At 37.9% G+C, this 21,094-nt stretch overlaps 1 protein-coding gene across 1 annotated transcript; it reads right to left on the bottom strand.

Annotated features, from left to right (window-relative positions):
• Positions 1 to 63: 63 nt before the first annotated feature.
• On the bottom strand, positions 64 to 1,890 carry PYURF (PIGY upstream open reading frame). Its single transcript, XM_025921520.2, has 2 exons — positions 1,590 to 1,890; positions 64 to 205 (listed from the first exon to the last, which is right to left on the bottom strand). The coding sequence occupies exons 1-2, from the start codon at positions 1,793 to 1,795 to the stop codon at positions 64 to 66; spliced, it is 348 nt and encodes a 115-aa protein (XP_025777305.1). The 5' UTR covers positions 1,796 to 1,890.
• Positions 1,891 to 21,094: the final 19,204 nt, after the last annotated feature.

Genomic DNA, 21,094 nt, shown 5'->3' with positions numbered 1-21,094 from the left:
GACTTTTTAAAAGGTAAGTGGTATTAAGAAAATTTAGTTGTGTGTGTTGTTTTTAATTATCATCTAGTGCTGCTCCATTTCTTCTTGCTTCTTATTTTGATGTGTCATCCTAGCTGCCTGTGGTATCATATTAGGAATCCCATCAATAATTGGATAGGCTATTCCCAATTCTTCATTGATCAATTCATTTGTCGATGCTTCAAATCTGAGGGGGGCAAAAGGAAAACAGAATGAATTGTGGAAAATAAAATGCTTGAAAGAGCTTGCTTTTCAACAAGCACCATTTATCCAATTCTTGACAGATTTAATTCCAAAAAAAATCAGAATTAAACTGCTTTTAATTCTAAAAGCAGTATTAGCCAATTGAAACATTTCTCTTAGAAAATGAATCTCTATTTTCATTTTAGTCAGTTTCTCTCATATTTTTTCACTTTATTCTCAAGCTATACCTGAATATGCATTCTTTAAATCCAGTCAAAAAGATCTCCCCTTTTCATCCAAACATTCCTTCCTTACTCTGGTCAACCCCAAAACCATCCCAGTTAATTTACTATTAAACAGTCACTACAGAAAAATTCAATTTCCCCGTTTTAGAATGCATGCATGCTTAACAGAGCAACCCTACTGATCCATTAGAAGGAAACCACTGAAAAATCAAGATATACAAAATAAAAGTTTGAGGAACATGAAAGCACAGAAAGGAAAGTCTGGAAAGCAATGGGTCTGCAGTGTGCTAGTTACACAACGAAAAGGTAGTTCGAATGGTTATTTCAAGGTATAAGAAAATGAATGAGTACATTCATTATGGAAAAAAATCTAGAAATAAAAATGCAAGAAGAATGAGAATTAAAAAATGGCTAGCAATCTACCACCCAAAGATAACCACTGATAACATCTTGGTGTTTAGTATATTCAGTTTGCAATACTAGTGTTGTCAATGTTCAGTTTTAGTAGCCTGGAACTGTAGAGCTGTTTTCCTTAAAGGTTAAAGCCTTTCCAAAACCCAGCTTGTCCAGAACTAAGACCCAAAGAGGCAGCATACACAGCTTAAACGTTTACAATCGTCACGCATCAGCTGAACATTTTCACAAGAATCTGGAGGCTACTACAGTATTTTTCATCATCTTGTTTTAAAAATCTGAATGCCTTGGACCGGTCATGACTCCCAACAGCTCAAAAACCTGGCGATACATTAGAATCCGTTAGGGTCCTTTTAAGAAAACACCTTGCTGGTCCAGCCCCCAGACCGCCCAGCTGGGTAGGCCAGGGGTGGTGCCCGGGAATCTGCATTTAAAAAGGTGCCCTGGCGATTCGATTGCGAAACCAGTAAACGCTGCGATCCATCACTGTGGATCTGCGGTTTGATTTGGGCGGCCTAGGACTCGACTCCCCTCCGGCCTCCCCCCGCCCTTCCCGCCTCGGTGGGAGGTGCGCGATAGCTGAGCAGGCCGGGATCCAGAAAATGGCAGCAGGAAATACTCGGACTGACCTGAAGGGCGCCCCAGTGGCTGTGAACGGCCACACGGCCATCCCACCAGGTCCCCGCCACCGGAGGGCGCGAAAGGAAACTCGCAGCCACCGAATCTCACCTGAGCGGCTTCTTAGAGAGTGGGCACACCAGGAACTCGAGCAGGGCCGGGTCGAAGACGCGGGGCGCGTTCCCCGTCTTCTTGCTCTTGTCTGCGGACCGCCACGACCCCGACGCGTGAAGGCACCTACGGGCGACCGCGGACGGCAGCGTGCATGTACCCCGCAGCGATAAGGCAAGGAGCCAGGCGCGCGCTCCGCTCAGCATGGTCTGGCAACCAGCGACCACACCTCAGCCCGGGCCGCGTCAGCGATCTCCGCGGCGAGCCCCTCACCTGCCAGACTCCGCCCCTGGTGCTGTAGAAATGCAGTCCCGGGGCCGAAAGGAGCCAGCGCTTTGGTTCCGAGGTCGCTCCCGATCCGACCGCTTTTTCCGCCGCACCGTTCGGTAGTTCTGAGCACGGCCGGCAACTGGTAGCCGGAGGACTCTAGTGACTGTTCTACCGTATTTACAAATTACAAACAAAACCAATGCTTAAATTGGGTGAGTTGAGTTTTCAAACAAGGGGTTCCAGGCAGCCAGTGGCCTGACCTCAGAAGTCACACAGTGTTAAACTTGGCCTTACGTGGTAATCTCCAAAAGGAGGTTTCAAACACAGTCATATTGGGTATGTTAAAGCATTGGTTTGTTTTATGTAAATCTTTACCATAGCCCGTGTGACCTTGTTTGTCTTTTATTTTTTCTTGTCTTATTAAATTAAAAGTTTAGAACCCGAAAAGAATCCCATAGGCCTCTTAATCCAAGATTCTTACCCTGTGGGACTCACTGTTCAACTGCATAATAAGGCACAACCAGTTAACTTCTATAAATGAGCTTGGAGTCAGCAAGGAGTCTAAACAGTGTCATCAGGCGGATGTCCGTTGGTTGAATGGGAGATCCATTCAATGGATTTTTCAACCCCAAGTTTGCCCTAAGGAAGTGATAACAGGTTTGATCTTTTTACAGTGTAGTAGATTTGGGCTCTGGGCCCTGGGAGCTTGGTTTCTGGTCCATAGTTTACTAGCTGTGTGACTCCAGCAAATGACTTAACTACTCAGTTTCTTTATCTTAAGATAATGGCACCTACCTCATGAAATCTCCTCCTGGGGACTAAAATGGGATAATGCATGCAAAGAACATTTAGAAAAGTGAGATAACTTAATGCTTAATTAATGGTATCTGTTAATTTTATTTCCTCTGTTCTTTCCAGTTCTGTATGCTAGAAGATTCTTTTGTTAGTCAAAAAATTTTTCCTTTTGTTTTGCTGCATATTGACTTGAACCTTTTTTGTATCATTGGATTTTATCATTTTACACTTTGAGGTCTTGGGAGGTAGGAGAGGGAGGGGTGTACACCGATACAAATACAAGATTATATTTGCAAATTTCCCTTCCACTCAGCAGTGTGAAAATGAATTGAGAAATTTTTATACTGTTTATTTACTCTATTTTTAAAAATCCACTACATTATTTGATGCTGTTTGTTTGCTAATGCTCAGAAGACTTCAGCATTAAGCAGTTTTCAGGGAGGTAGCCTCAAGAGGGACCATTGTAAAGTTCCTGTGTTTGCTTTCACAGTATTTCCTACTAAGGCAGTAGCAGGAATTAATATTTCAGTTGTAGTTAGTTGATACTCTGGGCCCTACAGAAGGAGTGGACTATAAGAAAGATATATTTTAACTATATTTCATCAAGCTGTGAGGAAGCAAGCCTTGACTTCTGCCAGCACTGAGTGGACCCAAGCAGGCTGGGCAGCCCTGGGGTCTTAGCCCTTGTGGGGCAGAGGCAGGCAACTTTATTTGAGACCAGTTTCATTACCCTCAGTTTGGCCTGACTGGCTGACTGATTGCTATCACCTGGGTTTTCTAACCAGTTATAAATAAATTAGTTTCAGTTTGCCTCCACACAGAAGGTTCAAAGCAGATCAGTTTACTTTCATTTACTTCAAATTTGTAACACCAAAAATCAACGATCAATATTTAGGAACATCTGAGTGTGTAATGTATTAGTCCAAACCATGTAAATATTAATTTATACAATGTCCTTAAATAGCCCTTAGTAATTAAGGAGTATAACTCATTTCTGCATGAAGTATATATACTAAGCTCAATGTAGATGGCAATATAGAATTGTAAAGTCATTAGTCCTTTTTTACTGTTGGCATGACTATCATCTTTCCCATCACAGAGCACTGTGCACATGTGTAATTATGTGATGGGTCCTGGGTTCAGCTAGTGTAGAGCTGTGTGATCTTGGAGAGGTTACTTAAACTCTTTGCCCTAATCTTCTCATCTCTAAGGTAGTATAATAATAGTACCCACCTTACTAGAGTTGTTGGGAAGATGAAATAAAATAATACAAGTGAAGCAGTTAGCACAGGGGCTGGTGCACACTGTACATTTAAAAATGCCAGCGGGGGCGCCTGGGTGGCGCAGTCGGTTAAGCGTCCGACTTCAGCCAGGTCACGATCTCGCGGTCCGTGAGTTCGAGCCCCGCGTCGGGCTCTGGGCTGATGGCTCAGAGCCTGGAGCCTGTTTCCGATTCTGTGTCTCCCTCTCTCTCTGCCCCTCCCCCGTTCATGCTCTGTCTCTCTCTGTCCCAAAAATAAATAAACGTTGAAAAAAAAAATTTTTAAAAATGCCAGCGGCCGCAAAATGACTTGTTGTGGTGAAGTTGGTGAAAATCTGGTGAAAAAGGGAAAGCACAATGTATCACTGGGCACCTTAATTTTAACTGACATAGAATTTTTATCTTTTCCAATATGGATAATACTGACACACAGCTCTTTGGCTATCATATATATTAAGTGAGTTAATAATCTTCGGGCAGATTAGAGTCTAGAATATATATTTAAATAAATTCCCATAAATACCAAATTTGAGGGACATTGAAATTTGGGAGTCTGATCCAAGGAAAGTTAAAATCCATTTTCCACTAGATGGCATCATCCAGTAGTTGAACTACTATTTATTCCTGCTTGTATTTTTCTTTCTATGATTACAAGGGTAATAGATGTATTTATTATGAGGAATCAGCTCATATGGTTATGGAGGCTGAGAAGTCCCACAACCTACCATCTGGTTGGTGTTCCATGGGATGGGACAAATGTGTAATGACATGTATCCACCATTATAGTATCATACAGAATAATTTCACTGCCCTAGAAATCCCCTGTGCTTTACTTGCTCATCCCTTCCTCTCCCCTAACCCCTGGAAACCACAGAAATTTTTACTGCTGCTATAGTTTTGCCTTTTCCTGAATGTTATATAGTTGGAATCATACAGTAGGTAGGCTTTTCAGATTGGCTTCTTTAACTTAGCAATATACATTTAAGGTTTCTCTGTGTCTTTTCATGATTTGATAGCTAATTTCTTTTAACTATTGAATAATATTTTGTTTTCTGGATATACCATCATTTATTAATCCATTTACTAATTAAATGACATCTTGGTTGCTTCTCAGTTTTGGCAACTATGGAAAAAGCTGCTATAAACATTCATATGCAGGTTTTTATGTGGACATACATTTTTAACGCATTTGGGTAAACACCAAGGACTGTGATTTCAGATCATATGGTAAGAGTGTATTTAGTTTTGTAAGAAACTGCCAAACTGTCTTCCAAAGTGACTGTACCATTTTTCATTTCCAACAGTAATGCCTAAGAGTTTCTGTTGTTCTGCATCGTTGCCAGCATTTGGTATTGTCTGCCTTTTGGATTTTCACCATTCTAGTAGGTATGCAGTGGCTGTCTCCTTATTTTAACTTGCAAGTCCCTGGGGATGTATGGAGTTGAACATCTTTTCCTATGTTTATTTTCTACTTGTATATTATCTTTGGTGAGGTGTCTATTCAGATCTTTTGTACATTTTTTAAATTGGATTATTCATTCATATTCAGTTAATGCAGACTCTTGATCTCAGCTCAGGACTTGATCTCAGGGTTGTGAGTTCAAGCTCCGCATTGGGCCCAGTGTGGAGCCTACTTAAAGAATAAATTGGATTGTTCATTTTCTTACCATTGAGCTTTAGGAATTCTTTGAACATTTGTCCTTTGTCAGGTATGTCTTTTGAAATATTTTTCCTAGTCTGCAACTTGTCTTTCATTCTCTTTATATGTTTATTATACCAGAATAAATAAAAGATCAGAATCCTGAGACACATATAAATCCAAAGTATCTTTTCATCAAAGATCTTTTATTTTTACTCAAGATAATCTAAAGTAACTGATATCTATTTCCTCCACACATTCTTTCACCTTCTGTTTGCAGGGTTTCTCTCCTTTGTTGCTGAACACTTTCAAAGATGTGAGCAGAGATTTTTGACCCCATGTAACCCTAATCTATGAGAGGCACACAAAAAAGAGGTGCACCCAAGATAAAGCATTGTGGTCCTAATTGAGCCACTGTTTCTCTTCCTGGAGTGACTGCAAGATAGTTGACAGTGATAACATTCGATTACAATTTGAATGTTCTCATTTGGCACATTGAATATCAAGTCTCTTCCAATCTCATACAGTGATATTACAAGGTAGAAAGAATGCAAATATTTCTCATGGCATAATGTAAGATACAAAAATGGCAGAACATTCCAGACTCTTTCATTCCCTTGTTATAATGAACACAACCTTCTTATGGGAATGGAGTGACCTACTTCAATGTACCTTGCTTTGTATGTGATAGTTTAACAAGTTAGATATTCACAAGTGTAGACAAATGGCCAAGAACTCCCAACCTATTTCCATGGGATTGTGTGAAGGTTCTTAGCACAGTGGCTTATGAGTCCCTCAAAAAACTAACCTCTGCCTCTCTAGCAGCTTTTCTCACTGTGGCCACTTCCCATCTTGGATTCAGCCATTCTGAATCATTTTCTGTTCCACTAATAGCCTAGGCTGTTCTATAGCTCCATGTCCTTTGCTCATGCCATTACACCTGCCCTGAATATCTTTTTCTCCTTGTGTCCACCTAAAGCACTTACTTGTCTTTAAGACCCAGTTTTAACACTGCCTCTTTTATGAAGATTTTTCTAATTTCTTCCTTTTCCCTGTACCCTAGGTATTAGCCAACCCATCCATCATGTACAATGATACACTACACACAGACACACATAATGCCTGTACTGCTTCATCGCCATTATTCATTTATATGTAAGATTCTTTGGGTCACATACCATGTATGCTTTATTTCTTTATATCTGCATCTAGCACAATGACTGGCCCATAGTAGGTTTTTAAAAATGCCTATAAAATGAATGTAGTATGTCAGTACCAGATGTTTCATTGTTCCTCTTGTCAGCAGAAAAAAATTATTATGCAATTATAAAACATGCCAGGAACATAGCTACCAGTGAAAAGAATAGCACAACAAATTTCTTTTTCAGTGTAGAGAAATTTTAAACACATAAACTATTTTTCCAGACTGGCTATAATTTTGAGCAACATAAGTTAGGGCAGAGGTACTAGAAGGAGTATTGTATTAGATCCGTCTTCTAAATTATTTTTTTGTTTGAGTTTATGTATTTTTAAAATTTACATAAAAGTGGGGCACCTGGGTATCTCAGTTGTTTAAGCATCTGACTTTGGTGTAGGTCGTGATCTCACAGTTCATGAGTTTGAGCCCCATGTCAGGTTCTGTGCTGACAGCTCAGAGCCTGGAGCCTGCTTTGGATTCTGTGTCTCCTCTCTCTGCCCCTCCCCTGCTCACACTCTGTCTCTCCCTCTCAAAAATAAATAAACATTAAAAAAAATTTTTTTTTAATGTACATAAAAGTTACAAAAGTAAAACAAATAATTCTTATATACTCTCATTGAGATTCCCTAAGTTAACAACTCTATAGCTAGTTTTTAGAAAGCTATTTGAGAGTAACTTGCAGAAATGAGGTTTAACCACTCCAAAACTTAACAGAAAACATTTTCTTACATTACCATGATACAATGATCTAAGTCAGGAAATTAATATTTATACAATGTTATTATAAAATCTACAGATTAAAACTTTACCAGTTGTCCCATTAATGTACTTTTTTTTTTTTTTCCAACGTTTATTTATTTTTGGGACAGAGAGAGACAGAGCATGAACGGGGGAGGGGCAGAGAGAGAGGGAGACACAGAATCGGAAACAGGCTCCAGGCTCTGAGCCATCAGCCCAGAGCCTGACGCGGGGCTCGAACTCCCGGACCGCGAGATCGTGACCTGGCTGAAGTCAGACGCCCAACCGACTGCGCCACCCAGGCACCCCATTAATGTACTTTTTATAGCAAAAGAAAAAAAACATTTCTGGTCCAGGGTCCAATCCACCATCAACCATTATATTTGTTTCCCATATCTTATTTGTCTCTTTTAGTATGAGATAGTTTTTGTTTTTTTGTCTTCCATGATCTTGACATATTGAAGCATACAGGCCAGTTACTTGTCAGCAAGCCCATTCCTTGACTTGAATTGTGTGATATTTCCTCATGATTAGATTCAGGTTATACATTTTTGCCAGGAATACCAAAGAGTGATATTATGTCCTTTTCAGTTCTTCATACTAAGAAGCATCACTTGTGATGCTCATTCTACACATTTTACTAAAGTGGTGCCTGCAAGCTGTTTCTGCTATAAATTACTATTTTTCTCTGTGTAATTAAAAATCATGGGGGTTACATAAGTATCATATAGAGATGAGTTTATATGTAAGGCAAAAACAAGAGAGCAAGTTTCTTAAGTGATCTAATGGGAAATTGTGTAGTTCTGTGGCAAATTGCTTAGCTCTGTTATTTGATTTTTCTAGAAATTGCATATAAAAATTAGAAGACTATTTAAAATGGCAATTTTCTGGGGTGCCTGGGTGGCTCAGTTGGTTAAGCAGCTGACTCTAGATTTCAGCTCAGGTCCTGATCTCACAGTTGTGAGATTGAGCCCTGTGTCAAGCCCCTGCAGGCTCAGTGTGGAGCCTGCTTGAGATTCTCTCTCTCTCTCTCTCTCTCTCTCTATCTCTCTTTCTCTTTCTCTCTCTCTCGCTTGCTCTGCCCCTCCCCGCCCCGCAAAATAAATATAAAAAAAATAATGAAATGGAATTTTCTGACATTTTGAGGAGTTTAGCCTCAAAATTATTTACAAAAACAAGATGTGTCTCTGTATTCCCATAGAGCTGAATATTAAAACCTTAAGTAAATGGAAGTTTTGCATTCAGCAACTCCTCAGGGAGATGACACTTGAATAGCAGGAGAACTCCCTATTTCTATGTCTATGCATTTGGCTCTTCAAAAACCCTCTGACAGGAAGATAATGTCCTATGTTATTAGTCATACTTTACAATCAAAAGAACAGACTTATGTTGGTGTTGATGAATCCTGAGTTCCAGTTTCCTTGTTCGCCCGCATATTCTCAAAGAGAGAACTATGCTGAAATTATACAGGTGTTTTGATGCATGTTTACTTATTTTCTGGAGTTATAAATCTAGTACAATAAATAGGATGCTTCAGACTATTCTTTCAAATGCATCTATGTCACTGTAAAGGAATCGTGGATTTCTTTTTAATCCTTAATTGTTAATTTTTTTCTTTATTGAGGCATAATTTTTACAAATAAAAATTGCATATATATATATATATAATGTGATGTTTTGATATACATATATACTGTGAAATAATTACCACTATCAAGCTAATTAAAGTGTTCACTACCTCACATAGTTACCATTTTTTGTGTGTGTTTACAATGAGAACATTTAAGAGCTACTCTGTTAGAAAATTTTAAGTATACAATACAGTATTAATAACTATAATCACCGAGCTATATATTATATCTACAAAACTTATTCATCTTGCATAACTGAAACTTTATACCCTTTAACCACCATCTCTCCATTTCCCCCACCCCCCAGCCCTGGCAACCATCACTTGACTGTTTCTATGAGTTAGGCATTTTTAGATTTTACATATGGGTGAGATCTTGCAGTATTTGTTTTTCTGTGTTGGGCTTATTTCTCTTAGCATAATATCCTCTAGGTTCATTCATGTCACAAATGACATGATTTCCTTATTTTTAAAGGCCAAATAGCATTTCATTATACATATATAAAATATATATTATTTATAATAATATTTATAATAATATATTTACACATCAAGGAATTATATAATAATATATAATATATTTTATTTATATAATATTAATAGAATGTAATTATATATTATATAATGTATATTATATATGATATATGATATAATATTTCATTACATATATATTTCTTTTTTTTTTTTTTTTTCCAACGTTTATTTTATTTTTGGGACAGAGAGAGACAGAGCATGAACGGGGGAGGGGCAGAGAGAGAGGGAGACACAGAATCGGAAACAGGCTCCAGGCTCTGAGCCATCAGCCTAGAGCCTGACGCGGGGCTCGAACTCACGGACCGCGAGATCGTGACCTGGCTGAAGTCGGACGCCCAACCGACTGCGCCACCCAGGTGCCCCTATGTTTCATTCTCTTTTTAAAATTTTTTAAATGTTTATTTTTTTTGAGAGAGAGAGTGAGACAGAGCATGAGCTGTGGAGGGACAGAAAGAGGAGACACAGAATCCGAAGCAGGCTCCAGGCTCTGAGCTGTCAGCACAGGCTTGAACCCAGGAACTGCGAGATCATGACCTGAGCCAAAATTGGATGCTTAACCCACTGAGCCACTCAGGCACTCCTATTTCACATTCTCTTTATCCATTCACCTGTTGATGGACACTTAGGTTGATGCCATATCTTGTTTATTATGAATAATGCTTTCAATGAACATGGGAGTCCTGGTATCTCTTTGAGATACTGATTTCATTTCCTTTGGATACATACCCAGAGGAGGGATTGCTGGATCATATGGTAGTTTTAGTTTTAATTTTTCACGGACCCTCCATACTGTTTTCCAAAATGGTTGTACCAATTTACATTCCCACCAAAGGTATACAAGGGTTCCCTTTTTGGGGGGATGTTGAGTACAGGTGGTAGAGGGAAAGAGAGAATCTTAAGTATGCTCTACACCCAGAGCAGAGCCCCACATGGGGCTCGATCCTACAACCCTGAGACCAGGGCCTGAGCTGAAATCAAGAGTCAGACACTTAACCAACTGAGCCACCCAGGCACTCCCATTTTTGTGTATCTTCACCAGTGTTTGTTGTCTTTTAGCCATGATAGCCATTCTAACATATGTGAGGTGATATCTCTTGGTTTTGATTTGCATTTCCCTGATAATTAGTGATGTTGAGCATTTTTTCATATACCTATTGGCCATTTGTATGTCTTCTTTTGAGTAGTATCTATTCAAGTCCTTTGCCCATTTTAATATTGGGTTATTTGTTTTCTTGCTTTTGAATTGTTTGAGTTCCTTTCATATTTTGGATATTAACCACTTATCACATGTATAGTTTGCAAGTATTTTTTTCTCATTCTGTAGGTTGTTTTTTCACTTGTTGATTGTTTTCTTTCCTGTGCAGAAACTTTTTAGTTTGATGCAATGCCTTATATTAAAAAAATTTTTTTTAACATTTTTAAAAAAGTTATTTATTTATTTATTTTGAAAGAGAGTGTAGGAGAGGGGCAGAGGAAGAGAGAGAGAATCCCAAACAGGCTCCATGCTGTCAGTGCAGAGCCTGATGCAGGGTTCAATCTCATGAAGTGTGAGATCATGACCTGAGCCAAAATCAAAAGTTGAACGCTTAACTGAATGAGCCACCCAGACACCCATCTCTTTGTGTATTTGTGTTTTTTTCTGCCAATGCCTTTGGGGTCATATCCAAAAAATCATTGTGCAGACTAATGTCAAGAAATATTTTTCCTGTTTTCTTCTAGTAGTTTTACAGTTTCAGGTAAACATTTAAGTCTTTAATCCATTTTGAGTCAATTTTTGTATATGTTGTGATGTCGGGTCCAATTTCATTCTTCTGCATGTGGATAACCAGTTTTCCTAGCATTGTTTGTTGAAGAGACTACCTATCCCCACTGAGTTTTCTTGAGATCTTTATGGCAGATCAATTGACCACAAATGTGTGGATTTATTCCAGGCTCTCTATCCTGTTCCTTTGGTCTATATTTTTATTTTTATGCTGGTACCATACTTAATTGATTACTATAGCTTTGTGATATAGTTTGAAATCAGGATGTGATACCTTCAGGTTTGTTCTTGTTGCTCAAGATTGCTTAGGCTATTTGAGGTCTTTTGTTCCATATGAATTTTAGGATTTTTTTTATATGAAAAATGCTCTGTGATAGGAATTGCACTGAATCTTTAGATATCTTTGGACAGTATGGACATTTTAACAATATTAATTATTCTAATCTGTGAACATGGGATGTCTTTCCATTTATTTCTGTATTCTTTTCTTTCTTTCACCAGTGTTTCATAGTTTTCAGTGTACTGATCTTTCATCTTTTTGGCTAAATTTATTCCCAAATATTAAAATTTTTTGGATGCTATTGTAAATGGGATTGTTTTCTTAATTTCTTTTTTGGATAGTTTGTTGTCAGTGCATAGAAACGCAACTGATTCTTATGTATTGATTTTGTATCCTGCAACTTTGCTAAATTTATTTATTTGTTTGTTAGTGCTAATAGTTTTTGGTGGCATCTTTAGGGTTTTCTGTATATAAGATCATGTCATTGACAAACAGAGATCATTTCACTTCTTTCCTTCAGATTTGGTTGCCTTTCATTTCTTTTTCTTGCCTAACTTCCAGTACCATGTTGAATAGAAGTGGTGAGAGTGGACATCCTTGTCTTGTTTCTCATCTTACAGGAAAAACTGAAAGCTTTTCACCAGTGAGTATGATGTTAGCTGTGAGTTTTTCATATATGGCCTTTATTATGTTGAGGTATGTTCCCTATAAACCTACTTTGTTTAGGGTTTTTTTTTATCATGATTGGATGTTGTACTTTGTCAAATGCTTTTTCTTCATCTATTGAAATGATCATTTATCCTTCATTCTGTTAATATCATGTCTCATATTTATTGATTTGGATATGTTGAATCATCCTTGTATCCAAGGGATAAATTCCACTTGATCATAGTGTATGATCCTTTTAATGTGGTCTTGAATTCAATTTGGTAGTATTTTGTTGAAGATTTTTGCATCTGTATTCATCAGGGATATGGGCCTGTAAGTTTCTTTTTTGTAGTGTCTTTGTCTGGCTTTGATCTCAGGGTAATGCTGGCCTTATTACATGAATTTTGAAGTGTTCTCTCCTCTTCAATTTTTTGAAAATTATTGACATTAAATTTCTCTAAATACTTATGGAATTCACCAGTGAAGCCATTAGGTTGTAGACTTTTTATTTTGGGGGGTGGGGTAGGATTTGACTACTGATAAAATCTCCTTATTCATTATTAGTCTGTCCATATTTTTTTTAAGTGTATCTATTTATTTTGAGAAAGAGAGAGAACTGGGGAGGGGCAGAGAGAGAGAGGGAGAGAGAGAATCCCAAGCAGGCTCTGCACTGGCAGTGCAAAGCCCGATGTGGGACTTGAACCCACAAATTGTGAGATCATGACCTGAGCCCAAATCAAGAGTCAGATGCTCAACAAACTTAGCCACCCAGTGCCCCTAGTCTATTCATCTTTGTAAAAATATCTTTTATGATCACGGCAATCTACCCCCAAAACCAATAGCACACTGTATACACTGTATGTTAGCCAACTTGACAATAAATAATATTTTTACAAATTTGCTTTATGATTCAATGCTGGTAGTTTGTGTTTCCTTCTTTTTTTTACTTTTTAATTAATTAACTAATTTATTTTTTAATTTACATCCAAGTTAGTTAGCATATAGTGCAGCAATGATTTCAGGAGTAGATTCCAGTGATTCATCCCCTACGTATAACACCCAGTATTCATCCCAACAAGTGTCTTCCTGAATGTCTCTTACCCATTTAGCTTTATCCCTCCTCCCACAACCCCTCCAGCAACCCTCTGTTTGTTCTCTACATTTAAGAGTCTCTTATGTTTTGCCCTCCTTCCTGTTTTTATATTATTTTTGCTTCCCTTCCCTTATGTTCATCTGTTTTATACCTTAAATTCCTCATATTAGTGAAGTCATATGATATTTTCTTCCTCTGACTAATTTCACTTAGCATAATACCCTCTGGTTCCATCCATGTAGTTGCAAATGGAAAGATTTCATTCTTTTTTCTTTTAATGTCTGTCTGTTTGTTTGTTTATTTTGAGAGAGAGAGAGAGAGCACAAGTTGGGGAGGGGCAGAGAGAAAGGGAGACAGAGAATCCCAGGCAGGCCCCCCACTGTCAGCACAGAGCCTAATGCAGGGCTCAAACACACAAACTGTGAGATTATGACCTGAGCCGAAATCAAGAGTCGGATGCTCAACCAACTGAGCCACCCAGGCATAACCCGGCAAGATTTCATTCTTTTTGATTGTCGAGTAATACTCCACGGTATATAGATATGCCACATCTTCATTATCAATTCATTCATTCATGGACATTTGGGCTCTTTCCAAACTTGGCTATTGTCAGTAGTGCTTCCATAAACACTGGGGTGCATGTGCCCCTTTGAAAGAGGGATAAATACCTAGCAATGCAATTGCTGGGTCCTAGGGTAGTTCTGTTTTTAATTTTTTGAGGAACCTCCATAATGTTTACCAGAGCGGCTGCACCAGTTTGCATTCCCACCAACAGTGCAAAAGAGATCCTCTTTCTCCACATACTTGCCAATATCTGTTGTTGCCCGAGTTGTTAATTTTAGCCATTCTTACTGGTGTGAGGTTGTATCTCATTGTGGTTTTAATTTGTATTTCCCTGATGATGAGTGATGGTGAGCAGTTTTTCATGTGTCAGTTGGCCATCTGGATGTCTTCTTTGGAGAAGTGTCTATTCATGTCTTTTGCCCATTTCTACACTGGATTATTTGGTTTTTGGGTGTTGAGTTTGATAAGTTCTTTATAGATTTTGGATACTAATCCTTTATCTGATATGTCATTTGCAAATATCTTCTCCCATTCCATTGGTTGCCTTTTAGTTTTGCTGATTCTTTCCTTCACTGTGCAGAAGCTTTCTATTTTGATTAAGTCTCAATAGTTCATTTTTGCAAGTTCCCTTGCCTCCAGAGACATGTTGAGTAAGAAGTTGTGCTGACTGAGGTCAAAGAGGTTTTTGCCTGCTTTCTGCTCTAGGATTTTGATGGCTTCCTGTCTTACATTTAGGTCTTTCATCCATTTTGAGTTTTTTTGTGTGTGGTGTAAGAAAGTGGTCCAGGTTCATTTTTCTGCCTGTCGCTGTCCAGTTTTTCCAGCACCACTTGCTGAAGAGACTGTCTTTATTCCATTGGATATTCTTTCCTGCTTTGTCAAAGATTAGTTGGCCATACATTTGTGAGTCCATTTCTGGGTTCTCTATTCTGTTCCATTGATCTGAGTGTCTGTTTTTGTGGCAGGTAGTTTGTGTTTCTAGGAATTTACCTTTTTCTTGTAGTTATCTAATTTGTTGGCATATAGTTGTTCATAATAGTCTCTTATGATCTTTTGTATTTCTGTGGTATCAGTTGTAATGGCTCTTCCTTCACTTACAATTTTATTTATATTAGTCTTCTCTCTTTTTTTATTAGTTAATCTAACTAAAGATTTGTCCATTTTTTTTAATCTTTTCAAAAAACCAATTCCTAGTTTCATTGATCTTTTGTATTGTCTCTATTTCATTATTTCTTTGATCTTTACTATTCCTTCTGCCAACTTCGGGCTTAGTTGTTGTTTTTGTTTTTTTCCTAGTTCCTTGAGGTGTAAATAAGGTTGTTTGAGATTTTTCTTTTTTTTTTTTTTTTAATGTTCATTCATTTTTAAGAGGGAGAGCACATGCACTAGTGGGGGGATGGGCAGACAGATGGAGAGAGGATTTGAAGCGGGCTCCACACTGACAGTACAGAGCCCAACATGGGGTTCAAACAGACCATGAGATCATGACCTGAGCCAAAGTCGGACACTTAACTGACTGAGCCACCCAGGTACCCCAAGATTTTTCTTTTTTTTAAATGTAGGCATTTATCACTATAAACTTCCCCTTTAGACCTGCTTTTGCTGCATACTATAAGTTTTGGTATGTTTTGTGCTTGTTTTTGTTTGTTTCAAGATACTTTTGATTACCCTTTTGATTTCTTCTTTGACCCATTTGGTTATTCAGGACTGTGTTGTTTAATTTCTACTTGTTTATGAATTTCTAATTTCCTTCTGTTACTGACTTCTTTGTGGTCAGAAAAGATACCTGAAATGGTATCTTTTGAATTTGTTAAGACTAGTATTATACCCTAACATTTTATCTATTTTGGAGGATGATATATGTGTGTTTGAAAAGAATGTGCATTCTGCTGTGGATGGATGGAATATTCTGCGTATGTCTGTTAGGTCCATTGGGTCTATAGTGTTGATCAAGATTGCTGTTTTCTGGGGCGCCTGGGTAGCTCAGTTGGTTAAGTGTCTGACTTCAGCTCAGGTCATGTCTCACAGTTTGTGAATTCAAGTCCCATATCAGACTCTGTGCTGACAGCTCAGAGCCTGGAACCTGCTTTGGATTCTGTGTCTCCCTCTCTCTCTATCCCTCCCCTGCTTGCTCTCTCTCTCTCTCTGTCTCTCTCTCAAAAATACACATTAAAAATTTTTTTTAAAAAGATTGCTATTTCCTATCTTGCCATTTGCAATGACGTGGATGGAGCTAGGATGTATTATGCTAAATGAAATAAGTCAATCAGAGAAAGACAAATACCATATGATTTCACTCATATGTGGAATTTAAGAAACAAAACAGATGAACATATGGGGAGGGTGGGAGAGAGAAGAGAGAAAAACAAACCACAAGAGAGTCTTAATGATAGAGAACAAACTATGGGTTGAGGGAGGGAAGTGGGTGGTAGATGGGCTAGATGAGCTAGATGTGTAATGGGTAGTAAGGAGGGCACTTGTTTTGATGAGCACTGGATGTGGTATGTAAGTGATGAATCACAGAATTCTCCTGAAATCAACATTGCATGGTATGTTAACTAAAATTTAAATTAAGTTTAAATTCAAAAAATAGTTTGCTGTTTCCTTATTAATATTCTGCTTTGATGATCTATCCTCTGATGAAAGTGGGATATTGTAGTCCTCTACTATTATTGTATTGCTGTCTATTTCTCTCTTCAGTTCCATTAAACTTTGCTTTATATATATATTGGTGCTCCAATGTTAGGTGCATCCTTTTTTTCAAAAAAAATGTTTATTTATTTATTTTTGAGAGAGAGAGAGAGAGAGAAAGAGAGAGAGAGAGAGAACAAGCAGAGAAGGGGCAAAGAGAGGGAGGGAGATACAGAATCCGAAGCAGGCTCCAGGCTCTGAGCTGTCAGCCCAGAACCTGATGCAAGGCTTGAACCCATGAACCATGAGATCATGACCTGAGCCGAAGTAGGCCGCTTAACCAACTGAGCCACCCGGATGCCCCTAGGTACATCCTCTTGATGAATTGATCTATTTATTTATTTATTTATTTATTTTTAATATTTTTTTTTCAACGTTTTTTATTTATTTTTGGGACAGAGAGAGACAGAGCATGAACAGGGGAGGGGCAGAGAGAGAGGGAGACACAGATTCGGAAACAGGCTACAGGCTCTGAGCCATCAGCCCAGAGCCCGACGCGGGGCTCGAACTCACGGACCGCGAGATCGTGACCTGAGCTGAAGTCAGACGCTTAACCGACTGCGCCACCCAGGCGCCCCTTTTTATTATTATACGATGACCTTTGTCTCTTGTGAGTTTTTGACAATGTTGTTTGATGGCTATCTTCCTCCAGTGTCTTCACATGGTCTTTCCTGTGTGTGTATCTATCTACTGTCCTAATCTCTGCTTCTTATAATAACATCAGTCACATTGGATTAGGGCCCACCCATATGATCTCTCTTTACTTTAATTACCTCTTTAAAGGTCCCATATATAGTCCAAATATATAGTCACATTCTGAGGTACTAGGGGCTAGGATCTCAACATATTAATTTGGAGGAACACAATTCAACCCATAACACTGCACTTCCAGTTCCACTGGCTTGGCACAAAAACTTAAGCTCTACAGGATTTAAAAGAAGGTTATCAAACATCTTAAAATCCCTTAATAGACTATAATACATATTTAAATATGTTTAATTTTTAAAAGGAAGCCATTTGTAGAATTCTCATCTATGAGGGAATTATGCATGAGAAACATTCATTTTTAAAGTAATGATGGCTCCAAGGAAAATATCTATTTTCTCTTTTTATATACTTGAAGGTAACTTGACTATAAAGAGCTTTTATAGTCTGAATTAAAAATAACTTTTTCAGGAAAAATTCTAAACTAAAGCCCAATGTACAGTTCCCCTCATGTAAAGATGTAATAATTCAAGTACGTTCCATATCTAATTTCTCCTTAATAGTGATATAAGTGTGAATAATGATCACATATTTTAGAAAGAACTTCCTTGCTCTTTGGGAAATAATCAGGAAAGGTATGCTAAATTATAGTACAATGAAAACAAATCAAATATCAGTGGCTTGAAATAATGAGTTTATTTTGTGTTCGTGCTATTAGGTTAAATCACATGAGAGTAGCAGTATTTAATCATTTTTAAACTAGGGATACTGCAACTTTGTATAGATAAACCTAATCTATATCGGTCATAGATTGGTCTGGGTCTCTACTCCTTGTTGTCCTTGCTCTTTGTTTTCACCAGCTGAGATGTGGCTGGTTACTTTGAGACAAAGAAAGGAACTGAAGAAAGTGCACATATTCCACATACTCAAATAGTAGTGGTCAAAAAAAGTCACAAGGCCATGTCTAACTTCAGTGGGGTGGAGAAGTACTATCTAAATTTCAGGAAGAAAGAGAACTGGAAGTATTTGTGACTACCAAATTTGGTAATATTTATGTCAATGTCAGTCTGTAATAAGGATTCTTTTGTAGACTTTTCTAGTCCTCCTATGCATCATAGAACCTGCTTTTGAACAATCACGCGACTTGATTATCCAGATAATTGTTGTTGGCTTTTGTGTGTTACAAATATGGAAATGCCCTAGACATTGTTAATCCCAGATGCATTTGATGTCACTTACATAGACTTTGTCACAGAGTTTCAGAAATAGTTTTTGGACCTTGCTATTGTTGAAATAGTAGATTTCCAGTAATTCTTCAATACTGGGTCATGTTCTTCCATAATATGTAATATAATTCCTATGCTAGGGCTATTTTTTTCAAACTTTTCCTGTGTCTAGAATTGGAATTCCGTGATAAACATTGAAGAAACCATGTTTCAATAGTTTATTTACTATTTTGTTTTTCTTATTCCAAACTTGACATATAATATGATGTAATATAATGCAAATAATATAAAATATATTCCAGATGATATTTATGTTTAATAATGAAATAGATGACATCTTTATTAAACTGGTTGGTTTAATTAACCAGAAAGAACTTGCTGGTCTAGTGAAATTCCAGTTCTAATTTTGTATTCTTTGTTAGAGTAGTGGCATAAGAATTGCTTTATAATATTTTGGTTAAAAAGTACAACAAGTATCTAGTTACTGTGTTGTGTGAATCAATATCAAAGGAATGTATGCTTGTAACTTTCAGTGACAGCTTTATTGAGATAACTTCATGTGTATACAATTTAAACATTTAAAGTGTACAATTCAGTGGGTTTTAGTATATTCACAGAGTTGCACAACCATCACCAAGATCAATTTTAGAACATTTTCATCATTCCACGAAGAAACTTCTTAGCAGTTACTCTCCATTTCCCCAATCCCATCCCACCACTGGCCCTAGGCAACCACTAATGTACTTTCTGTCTCTACAGATTTGCCTATTCTGGATATTTCCTGTAAATGGAATCATACAATATATAGTTTTGTGACTGGTTTCATCAATTTAGCATGTTATCAAACTCCATCCATGTTTTTAAAAAAATTTTTTTTTTTTAAAATTTTTTTTTTTTCAACGTTTTTTATTTTTTATTTTTGGGGCAGAGAGAGACAGAGCATGAACGGGGGAGGGGCAGAGAGAGAGGGAGACACAGAATCGGAAACAGGCTCCAGGCTCTGAGCCATCAGCCCAAGCCTGACGCGGGGCTCGAACTCACGGACCGCGAGATCGTGACCTGACTGAAGTCGGACGCTTAATGACTGCGCCACCCAGGCGCCCCTAAAAAAATTTTTTTTAATGTTTATTTACTTTTGAGACAGAGAGAGACAGAGCATGAATGGGGGAGGGTCAGAGAGAGGGAGACACAGAATCTGAAGCAAGCTCCAGGCTCTGAGCTGTCAGCACAGAGCCTGACGTGGGGCTTGAACTCACAGACCGTGAGATCATGACCTGAGCCAAAGTCGGACGCTTAACCGACTGAGCCACCCAGGTGCCCCAACTCCATCCATGTTGTAACATGTATCAATACTTCATTCCTTTTTACTGCCAAATAGCATTCAATTGTATGGATACACCATATTTATTTATCCATTCATCAGTTGATTGACATTTGGGTTGTTTCCAAGTTTTCACTATGAATAATGCTCTTACGAACATTTGTGTTAAAATCTTTGTATGTCTGTACATATGTTCTTATTTTGCTTGGATATGTACCTAGGAGTAGAATTGGTAGGTCATATGATAACTCTATGTTTAATTTTTAGAGAAATTTTCAGATTGTTTCAAAACAGCTGTACCTTTTTAGATGCCTTTTTTAAATGTTACAAAAAAATTTTTTAACGTTTATTTATGTTAGAGAGAGAAGGGTGGGGAGGAGCAGAGAGAGAGGGAGACAGAGAATTCCAAGCAGACTCTGAGCTAACAGCAAAGAGCCCAATGTGGGGCTCAAACCCACAAACTGCAAGATCATGACTTGAGTCAAAGTCACACACTTAACCGACTGAGCCACCCAGGCATCCCAAGATTTTAAAAAATATTTATGTAATCTCTGTACTCAACGTGAGGCTTGAACTCACAACCCTGAGATCAAGAGTCACGTGCTCTACTGACTGAGCCAGCCAGGCATCCCCCCATTTTACATTCCTACTAGCAATGTTTAAGAGTTTCAATTTTCCACATCCTTGCTAGGCCTTGTTATTGTATGTCTTTCAGATTATTGTCATTTTAATGGGTGTGGTATTTCCATGTGGTTTTCATTTGCACTTCCCTAATAGGTAATGGTGTTGAGTGTCTTTTTTTCATATGTTTATTGGCATTTGTCTATCTTCTTTGGAGAAATGTCTGTTCAGATCCTTCCAACATTTTTCAATTGTGTTCTTTGTCTTTTTATTATTGAGTGTAAGAATTCTATATATAATCTGGATACAAGTCCCATGAGGGATACGTGATTTGCAAATATTTTTGCTCAATCTTTACGTTGTCTTTTCAGTTTTTGGTGGTGTCCTTTGAAGCACAAGTTTTTCTCTTTTTTCCTTTGTTTGCGTATGCTTTTCTATTTTTCTTTAAGGAAAGATTGCCTAATCCAAACTCACAGAGATTTACACCTGTGTTTTCTTCTATGGCTTTCATAGTATTAGCTCTTATATT

Source organism: Puma concolor, chromosome B1, assembly GCF_028749965.1.
Source record: "Puma concolor isolate L17-30 chromosome B1, mPumCon1.1.hap2, whole genome shotgun sequence".
Classification (NCBI taxonomy): Eukaryota; Metazoa; Chordata; class Mammalia; order Carnivora; family Felidae; genus Puma; species Puma concolor.
Note: the sequence above shows the minus strand (reverse complement) of the source record. Positions and strands in the feature narration are given on the sequence as shown.